We start from the raw sequence: 10,852 nt of genomic DNA on the forward strand, positions 1-10,852 counted from the left end.
CTGAAGGCCTCTCTCACATTGGCTAATGTTCATGAGTCCACCATCAGGAGAATGCTGAACAACAATGGTGTGCATGGCAGGGTTGCAAGGAGAAAGCCACTGCTCTCCAAAAAGAACATTGCTGCTCATCTGCAGTTTGCTAAAAGATCACGTGGACAAGCCAGAAGACTACTGGAAAAATGTTTTGTGGACGGATGAGACCAAAATAGAACTTTTTGGTTTAAATGAGAAGCGTTATGTAGATACTGAAAGCAAAGGTTCACATACTTTTGCCACTCACAGATATGTGATATTGGATCATTTTCCTCAATAAATAAATGACCAAGTATAATATTTTTGTCTCATTTGTTAAACTGGGTCCTCTTTATCTACTTTTAGGACTTGTGTGAAAATCTGATGATGTTTTAGGTCATATTTATGCAGAAATATAGAAAATTCTAAAGGGTTCACAAACTTTCAAGCACCACTGTATATCAACACTCTGTTGTGCTGTTTATAGTAAAACAATCAACAACAGTGTGATGTGGTAAAGAGGAATTACTGTTACTCTTAATTATTTTCCTATAACAACACGATCCAAAGTATTTTATTCCTCTTTCAGCACGATAATTATGTGTTAACGAATATTACATCAAACTTTATCAATTTCAAGCTGTATTCATTGTTGAGAAACATCCATGAATGAAGTTAGTTCCTGTTCTTAGGTCCATTATAGCAGCTATAAAGAGTTGTTTCCTCACCTTCCTCTTATTCTTTCTCTCATAAGACAAAAAACAAAACCACAGTGTAAACCCATATGTCCTGAAGATTTCAGAGAACTTAAAGTTCCAGCTTTACTTCTGACTCTTACAAAGCGCTGACACTGGAGACTCCTTCCAGAAACGTTACACACGTTGTTGTTTTTTTTTTAAATCAGTTTATTTATCTGGCGCATCTGCTGTACAAGTTACTGTGAATGATCTTTTACTACAGAAACGAGAAGGTATTCAAATGAACGCATTAATACCAACCTGTGATTTGCAGATGTCATACAGTTAGAGACGTCTTCAGAAGTGAAATCCACCTGCAATGCATCGTTTTCATGTGAGCAGCATTTCATCTGATTTCCTTCAGTAATACTGAAGCATAATGTTCACTTTTTCACCAAATATCAACCGAATATATTCTATTCTATTATTCTATCCACATTCACTGGATATGAGGAATCGCGTGCTCTGATTGGCGACTCTACTACTAGGATATCAGCTCATATACCGTGAGTAGAGAAAAACAAAATGGTGGAGCGTGTTGCTGAACCAACCGAGGACAAAATAAAAACTTGACTCGAAAACAACCCCCCCCCCCAAAAAAAAGCAACAAAATATGGAATGAAAGTATTTGATGTTAAGAACGTATCTTTTAAAAAAAAATTCCCAAGAATTTTTATTATTGCATTTTTCATAAACTGTTGCTGTCATTTCGTTGGTTTGTTTACATTCTAAGCCGGAATGGTTTTGTCAGACTTTTGTGTCAAGTTTTTATTTCTGGAATTTGCAAAAAATAAAAATGCTCTGTTTCTCAAAATCTAGTGAATGTGGATAGAATAAAACTGTTATTCCACTCAATCTCGTCATACATGGATTATAGACAACTATCAGCTCAAATAACTGGAATAACTGTTAATTATATGATTACTGCAAATGAAGAGTTTGGTTCCAAAACGCTATATATCCAATTCTATTGTTTCAAGAAAAATCACTTTTTCTGATTACGGGAAGTAATAAAAGGAAAACCACTGTATCCTGTTTTAAAATTTATTGACTAACTCCTTGATGAAGATAAACTTCAAAAACGGAATCCAGAACTAATTAACAGCTTTTAACTGAACCAAGTAATTATTTTTTGTCAAGTCGCTACATATCCACGCCGTGGCATTTCCCTCCAAAATGCTACATATCCCTTTCTATTTAAAGTGCATTTAACCGTGTTCTTTCATTACAGATTATTTTTTTAGATTATTTTATCAAAATTATTCATCACTTTGCGTGAAATTGTCCAATAAATGCAATAAGTGCTGAAGCAATTTCCTATTTCATAGGTGCAGCCATCTTAGAAGACTTCACGCCATTGGCGGCCTTTTATTGGCCAAATGGACATGTCTGGTTTTGAGAAAAATTGGTGATGGCACTTGTTGCCTTTTGGAATGAAAGGCCATAATGCAGTGTGTAAATCAATGGCAGATATCGTCTTTTGGCGAAAACTGAATATGGTACGAGTAAGATATGATAATTGCTGATGGTTTGGTGGCGGGAGTTTCAATTTTTCATTCAAATTTGGTGTTTATCACATTTTGGAACCAAACTTTTCAAGTGCTTACAATTTGAAACATTATCCACCAATAAAACAAGACCAGAAATACAACACCAAATCAGAAAAAGTTGGGACGGTATGTTAAAATTGAAATTAAAACTGAAAACAATGATTTGTGAATCATCTTTGACTTGCATTTCACTCAAAACAATACAACAGCACATTATTTGATCTTCTAACTCATTAATTTTTTTCCCCCCAAAATAAACACTTGTTTAAATTCTTGCAACACATTAAAAAACAAAACAAAACTTGGGACAGTAAAGCATTTCCCACTTTATAATGTTCCCGTTCCTTCTCCCAACACTTAAAAGATGTCTAGGGACCAAAGACACCAAGTGATGACGTGTTTCAGGTGTTATTTTGCCCTGTTCTTCTGGTAAACAGGTCTTAAGGTGTGTAACAGTACAGGGTCGTCACTGTCATTTTTCATTTCTAAATTCTCCATACATTCTCTGTTGGGGACAGAGGGGACACGCCCTCTTCATCCACAGCCACGTCTTTGTAATGTGAGCAGAATGTCGTTTTGCATTGTCTTGTTGAAATGTCTCTGAAAAAGACGTTGTCTTGAAGGCAGCAGATGTTGCTCCAAAATCTCAATGCACTCTTCTGCATTAATGCTCCATCACAGAAGTGTGAGTTACCTTGACCAAGGGCACTGACCCAACCCCATACCATGACACACCCTGGCTTTTGGATTTGTTCCTGGTAACAGTCTGGATGATACTTTTCATCTTCAGAGCTCATGGTGTCCATTTCTTCCAAAAAAGACCTGATTCATCCGACCACAATACACGTTTCCACTGTGTGATGGTCCATCCCAGATGCCTCCGAGCACAGAGAAGTTGACGGCGTTTCTGGACACAGTTAACATAAGGCTTTCCTTTTTATGCAGTCAAGTTTTAACTGGTGTTTGTGGATGTAACTCTGTATTGTAGCTTGATAAAGGATTGCCAAAGTAATCCCGAGCCCATGTGGTTCTATCAGCTATAGATGAATGATGGTTCTTGATGCAGTGAGGGATCGGCGATCACGGGGGTTCAGATTAGGCTTGAGCCCTTTGCCCTTCAGGCACCAAAATTCCTCCAGATTCCTTGAATCATTTAATGATATTCTGCACCGTAGAGGGTGAAATATCCAAATCCCTTCCTATCTTTATTTGAGGAACATTGTTTTTAAACATTTCAATAATTTTCTCACGCATTCGTTGACAAACTAGAGATCCTCAGTCCATCTTTGCTCTTCAAATACTAGGCCTTTCCCGGATACTGATTTTGTCCCGAATCATGATTACAGTCACCTGTAGACATCACCTGTTTCAAAATCACATCATTATTTAATTGTTTTGCCTCATTACTCACCCTAAATTTCCCCGTAACAACTGGAATGTGTTACAGGCCTGAAATGCAAGAATGGCTGTATATTAATAAATGAAATGAAGTTGACCAGGGCGGCACGGTGGTGTAGTGGTTAGCGCTGTCGCCTCACAGCAAGAAGGTCCTGGGTTCGAGCCCCGGGGCCGGCGAGGGCCTTTCTGTGCGGAGTTTGCATGTTCTCCCCATGTCCGCGTGGGTTTCCTCCGGGTGCTCCGGTTTCCCCCACAGTCCAAAGACATGCAGGTTAGGTTAACTGGTGACTCTAAATTGACCGTAGGTGTGAATGGTTGTCTGTGTCTATGTGTCAGCCCTGTGATGACCTGGCGACTTGTCCAGGGTGTACCCCGCCTTTCGCCCGTAGTCAGCTGGGATAGGCTCCAGCTTGCCTGCGACCCTGTAGAAGGATAAAGCGGCTAGAGATAATGAGATGAGATGAGATGAATGAAGTTGACCAACAAAACATGAAACATCTTGGGTTCATATCTCGGGTCTGCAATGAAATATAAGTCAAAGTACATTTAGAAATCACTGCTTTCTTTATTTATTTGCATTTTCTCTACCGTTTTGACTTTTTTCTGGTTTGGGGTTGTAGATACAGGTTTAATATTTATTATATTTGGTGTATTAGGAACTTATAATAGGACATTGATCGGTTTTGATTATATTCAACATAGTTCACCTTTCCTATCATTGTTCTGAAGTGATTAGTTTTTTTTTTTATTATTTCAAATTACACGTTATATGAATTTAGATTTTCTTAAAAATCACATATTAAAAAGGAAACGGACTGTCTATGTCTAGTGATACCATGAGCGCAAAACAAAACAAAAACAAACTAATTCATTAATTCATGAAGTGTGGTCACAATCAGTGTTAAAATTCAGGTCTAAAAGTTTAATATTGATTCCTCAAATGATAGAAAATGTCATTTTTGGATAGATGATAGAACTAAACCTAACATACAGAATGTACAGTTTATCACTGTTGCTGAATGACGCAGATGATCTCAGAGGTTTCAAAGCAACTTTAATAAATAAAATATCTTGATTTTGACAATGATTTGGTTAAATTACAGTCATCTAAAGTGACCTTTTCCTAAAAACAGCCTTAAATTCATGATCAGTACACTGTGAACACAATGCTAACCCCTCAGTAAAGACCGTGACAGTTTCAGTCCCATGTTCCTCCAGTTTATGGATTTGAAATGCAGTTTGAAGTCACTGTGCTGCTCGATTCCCCTCACTCAGGGAACGCACCTCTGTGGTACCTGCTGGGCAAGACGGTGCTTTTCCTCATCTGCTCTCTGAGCGTGGTGTTGAAGAAAACCTGTTAGATGCCGAGAGCGATAGTTCCTTCTTCAAGAACGTGTCCAGGACCTTCTGCAGCTCCTTGGTGTGTCATTTCACTCTCCTAAAAAACTAAAGTTCATTATTGAAATTCTTTTTCAGCAATATAGGAAAACATGAATTTAACTGATAAGAAAATGTACAATTATTGATTCTTTACAAGACTTACTTTTCATTTCACCGAGTTACATGTGAGATTTTTAGCACAGAATTATCAAATACAACTCAATATGTGATGAACTAGCTCACGTACGACTTTCAAATCATTCTACTGATTCACTTCACTTAATTTTTTTCTTTTTTAAATTTTTTAGTAATTTGGTTTCATTTGAGTTTCACTTTTGGGCTGAACTTTTAAGTAACTGTCAATCAATATCATGAGAATAAACATAATAAAAAAATGGAACTCACTTTTCTTTGTCTCATGTCCTCAGGAAAAGAAATGATGAAATGTTGTAACTTGTGGAATATTCCAATTATGACAAGACTGAGTGGAATAACTTTTATTCTACCCACATTCACTGGATTTTGAGAAAGAGCATTATTTTTAGCAAATTCAATAAATAAAAACTTTACACAAAACATCTGACAAAATAATTTCCGCTTAGAAGGTAAACAAACCAGTGAAATGACTGGAGCAATTTGTGAAAAATGCGATAATTCTTGGGAAAAAAACAACCCTCAAATACTTTTATTCCATATTTTGTATTTTTGTTTCCAGTGAATTTTCATATCCAGTGAATGTAGATAGAATAAAATGGATAATTCATATGAAGTGTTCAGTGAAGTCAAACATTAATGCAAAAATATATTCAAGAATTTTAGTTTGTAGCGATAGTGAGGAAGACACATGACTGGGGAACACTATAGGCGTGAATTTACACATCTTCGTCAAGAACTTCATACCCATCTGATGCATGCCAGGTTTTTTTTTTTTAAATAAAAACATGCTGCATACAAAAAGTGACTTCGCTTCCAACTGTTAATTTTCTTTAAAAAAATAAAATAAAAATCTCCTAATAGCTTTTCTACCTGAAACACATTTTTATGCTTCCTTTATAATTAATCATTACATTGATGATGATGATGATGATGATGATGATAGTTTATTTCAAACATGTAAACAAACAATGAATAAATAAGCAGATAACAAGAAAAACAAAACAGCATTTGCAACAAAAACATGTAAAAAGCCACTAAATTAGAAAATAAACCTTAAATAATATAGGTAATAATATATAAAAAAAAATCAAAACAAAAGAAAACAAGACAAAAATGCAAACAAGGACACACCAAGCAGTTTTGAGTTTACATGTCCAAAAAGGAGTGGGCTGAAGTAAAAACTTATCCCACCCATCAACTTTAGTCAATATAAATTGATTATCGAACTTCCTTATAGCTTCCTTATATATATATATATATATATATATATATATATATATATATATATATACTGTATATTACTTATTACTTCAACTATTCAGATATCAATTCTCTATGACTATATGTTATGGCAACCGGTCCCATGAAACTGTGTTAATTTAGATATATTGAATACAGTTATGTTGAGTTTATTCAACAGAGTTATGTTAGATTTACTACACAAAGTTGCATGGACGGTATTAAATAAAGCCATGTTGGATTTAGCTGACAAAGTTATGTTGGATTTAATTAACAACATCATGTTGCATTTTGTGAACAGAGTTATGTTGGATTTATTTAATAAACTTGTGTTAAATTTACATTTTTGCGTTCTGTACTGTCTGCATTTGTTCCAACAATATCTACTTAAAGTACCGTACACAACACAAAATAACTATTTAACTCAATTTTATTTGTTTGCCCAAGTGCATCTTTCGGGGCGGCACGGTGGTGTAGTGGTTAGCGTTGTCACCTCACAGCAAGAAGGTCCGGGTTCGAGCCCCGTGGCCGGTGAGGGCCTTTCTGTGCGGAGTTTGCATGTTCTCCCCGTGTCCGTGTGGGTTTCCTCCGGGTGCTCCGGTTTCCCCCACAGTCCAAAGACATGCAGGTTCGGTTAACTGGTGACTCTAAATTGACCGTAGGTGTGAATGTGAGTGTGAATGGTTGTCTGTGTCTATGTGTCAGCCCTGTGATGACCTGGCGACTTGTCCAGGGTGTACCCCGCCTTTCGCCCGTAGTCAGCTGGGATAGGCTCCAGCTTGCCTGCGACCCTGTAGAACAGGATAAAGCGGCTACAGATAATGAGATGAGATGAGATGAGTGCATCTTTCAATTTGAAAAACTAAACATTTGGCAGATTACAATGTCAAAAAAAAAATAGAAAGGTTATTCAAGTTACTTTAAAGAAAAAAAAAGCCTTCGCCTTTGTTGTAAAGTGCACGGGCATCTTTAAGTGCATAAAAAAACCTTAGGCTATCTATAAACAGAAAACATTTGGCAGCATTACCAATGCAAACAAAATGTGTAACAGCCCAAAACAAGCTCAAGACTTAAGTCGTAAGTATCAATGTGGTATCAATTGGGTTAAATGACAACTTTCATTTAAAAATTGAATATTAACAAATATATTCTCAAAATATCAATCAAAAACCAGTAATGCCTACTGGGAGATGTTCGAGGACTCCCAAGATTTCAGTGCAATACCCAACAAGTCACTTGTTGACATTTGACATTTTTTACCAATGCAAACAAAAAGTCTAACAGCATAAAAAACAAGCTGAAGACTTCAGTAGGGGAAAGTTATGTAACCCTCCACAGCTTTGTTCTTAACAAATTGACCACTGTGCCAAGTAAAAAACTCAAAATAAAATGACAACATAATGAATATCATATGTTGGGTGCTTTTGTAAAATCGTTATACTTCAGACAACAGTAAAAAGATAAACTAAGCTCCTTGCTCAAAAATATTGTCTGATCCAGCATGTCAAGTGAGGACTGACAAGAACAATGTGGTCTTTTTTATACAATCTAACAAAAATATAATCAAGCCAACAATCACAAACCAGTACCACCTACTGGGACTCCCAATATTTCAGTGCAATACCCAACAAGTCCAGTCTTAATTCAACCAATGTTTAGTCTGCCTTACTGAGCGTGTGCAAGAAAGTACGGAGAGCGCATTGGGACAACCTTAATGCAGTTTAATCAACTGTATTACATAAATCCAACTCAATAAGGTCTAATAATCATAAAAACCAATACTGTTAGGTTATTAAAACAAAACTCACTTGATTTAATCGTTAAACACGACAATATTTAATAAATTTAACATGAACTAGTTATTTAACTCCAGCAACATGCATGTTTCATTTCTTTGAGTGTACATCATACAATTAATTAATTATGTATATCCGTATGTCTACACACAAGTTTACTACAAATACCACACTCACAATGGAGAACAAAATAAAAACAAAACAAATAGACGAAGACTCAAAAAAGAAAATTTACACAATAAACAGCCAGTTATGATTAATCCCCTTCATCCTTATACCTTGTGAAAATCAAATTTTTGTACATCTTTTTAAACCGCTTCATGTCTGGACATCCCTTGAGCTCCTCATTCAAACTGTTCCACCGCTTCACCCCACAAACAGAAATACAAAAACTTTTCTTGGTTGTGCCACCCTATAATTTTTAAATTTAAATAAACCCCTTAAATTATAACTCCCTTCTCTTTCAGTGAACAGTTTTTGAATATTATGTGGTAGTTGATTATTGTTTGCTTTGAATAATATTTGTGCCGTTTGATAGTCCACCAGATCTGCAAATTTCAGTATTTCTGACTGTAAGAATAATCTATTTGTATGATCCTTATTGCTCTTTTTTGGAGAATGAATAATGAATGTATTGTATTTTTGTAATTATTGCCCAATACCTCTGCACAGTAACTTAAATAAGGTGAAACCAGGGAACAGTAAAGAATCTGGAGTGAATTGTGATCTAGAAACTGTTTGACTTTGTTTAATATTGCAATACTTCTTGATACTTTGGATTGTATGTTTTTTATATGTGGTTTCCAGCTGAGTTTTTCATCAATAGTTGTTCCAAGAAATTTGATTTCCTTAACTCTTTCGATAATAACCCCATCTATTTGAATATTTGTATGTTTTGTTGTTACCAAATAATATTACTTTGGATTTGTTCAAGTTTAATGATAATTTGTTACTGTTGAACCATGTTATTCATTTACTTATTTCTGTTGTGATCTCCTGCAATAGCTCCATTCAATTATCACCAGAAATATTTGTATCGTCAGCAAACAAGACAAGCTTCATTACTTTAGATACACTGCATAGGTCGTTGATATATAGTACAAAAAACTTTGATCCTAACACTGACCCCTGGGGAACACCACAAGTTATATCCAAACATGAGGAAGAGCAATCTCCCAGCTTCACAAACTGTCTCCTGTTACTTAAATAGCTTTTAACCCAGTTTAAAACTATACCCCTAATGCCATATCATTCCAGTTTTGTTAATGTCATGATTTATATCAAATGCTTTCTTTAAATCAATGAATATTCCAACTGCATGTTTTTTCTGCTCTATGAAATTGATTTCTTCAACTAATTCTATTAAAGCCAGTGATGTTGATCTGTGTGCTCCAAATCCATATTGACTGTCACTAAGTAGATTATGTTTGTCAATAAATTTATCCAATTGGTTATTGAAAAGTTTTTTGAGAATTTTGGAGAATTGCGGAAGTAGTGAGACAGGTCCGTATTTTGTGAAGTGGTGTTCACTCCATTGTACAGAGGAATGACTTTTGCTGTTTTCATTCTGTTTGGAAACGTACCAGTTAGAAATGACAAATTACATACATGTGAATGGTTTGGATATTCCATCAATAACATTTCAATATCATGTCAGTGTCATCACAGTCGGTAGATTTTTTTTTTTTTTGTTCATACATTTCCCAACATTAGAAAATCTCTAAAATGTTTCCTCATAATTCATTCATTCTCAATTTATATTTCTGGGAATTCCATTTTGTTTATTACCTTAAAACAAAGATTCACCTTATTTCACATACCAGTTCATAGCCAGACTAAACCCCCCCCCCCCCCCCCCCATTTATTATTTATTTTTTAATTAGTCCCCCTGTAATACACACAGTATAGATAGAAAATATACACTCGCGGAAATGTAAAACCTAAAAATGAGTGGAAGAGTCAGAGGTTGAACGGTTCATGCTCTTTATTTGGAGAGTCACTGCACAAAACCACATTTTAACCAAAATTACAACAATTTAGTAGTAAAATCAGTCCATTAAATAAATGTTATTGGGATGCACAGCAGAGCATGACAATGTTTAAAAAAATAAATAAAACCAAAAGGGGGGAGGGGGAAAAAAGTCTCTCCCAGGGATTTAAAAAAAAAAAAAAAAAAGTTGTCTATAAATCATACTGCATGAATGCACCATTTAAAACAATAATTAAGAGTCTTATTAGAAAAACATTGAGCAGGTGTGATCGACATTGAAATGGTGTTCATGGTGATGAAAAAAAAAATGGTAAGAAATGAACTTCTACACAACAGAAACATCTGGAACGATGTGGAGCAGCAGGATGGAAACCGTTTGCTCAACACGCACTGTCAATGTAAAACCTTTCATGACAAGTCCATCCCTCAGCTTCCTCCGTCTCCGCCATCTCATTCATGTGTTCAATAATAACCACAAGATGGAAAAAAAAAAAAAAAAAAACGATCCTGTGGGTGAAAGTGTGTGTTTATATCAGACAAACACTACAGAAGAGGAAAAAAAAAAAAACACACTAATGAAAGCATAATGTTGCA

The 10,852-nt window shown here is 35.4% G+C and overlaps 1 protein-coding gene across 1 annotated transcript in view; it reads left to right on the top strand.

The window, feature by feature from the left end:
• LOC132864794 (uncharacterized) overlaps positions 1–6,469 on the top strand; it is a 28,103-nt gene extending 21,634 nt beyond the window's left edge. The window contains exons 5-6 of the mRNA XM_060898212.1: positions 1,024–1,083; positions 4,973–6,469. Coding sequence (XP_060754195.1) covers positions 1,024–1,083; positions 4,973–5,058 — 146 coding nt within the window. The 3' untranslated portion in view covers positions 5,059–6,469. The remainder of the gene's footprint in view (positions 1–1,023; positions 1,084–4,972) is intronic.
• Positions 6,470–10,852: the final 4,383 nt, after the last annotated feature.

The sequence above is a fragment of the Neoarius graeffei genome, chromosome 17 (assembly GCF_027579695.1).
Source record: "Neoarius graeffei isolate fNeoGra1 chromosome 17, fNeoGra1.pri, whole genome shotgun sequence".
In the NCBI taxonomy this organism is placed as follows: Eukaryota; Metazoa; Chordata; class Actinopteri; order Siluriformes; family Ariidae; genus Neoarius; species Neoarius graeffei.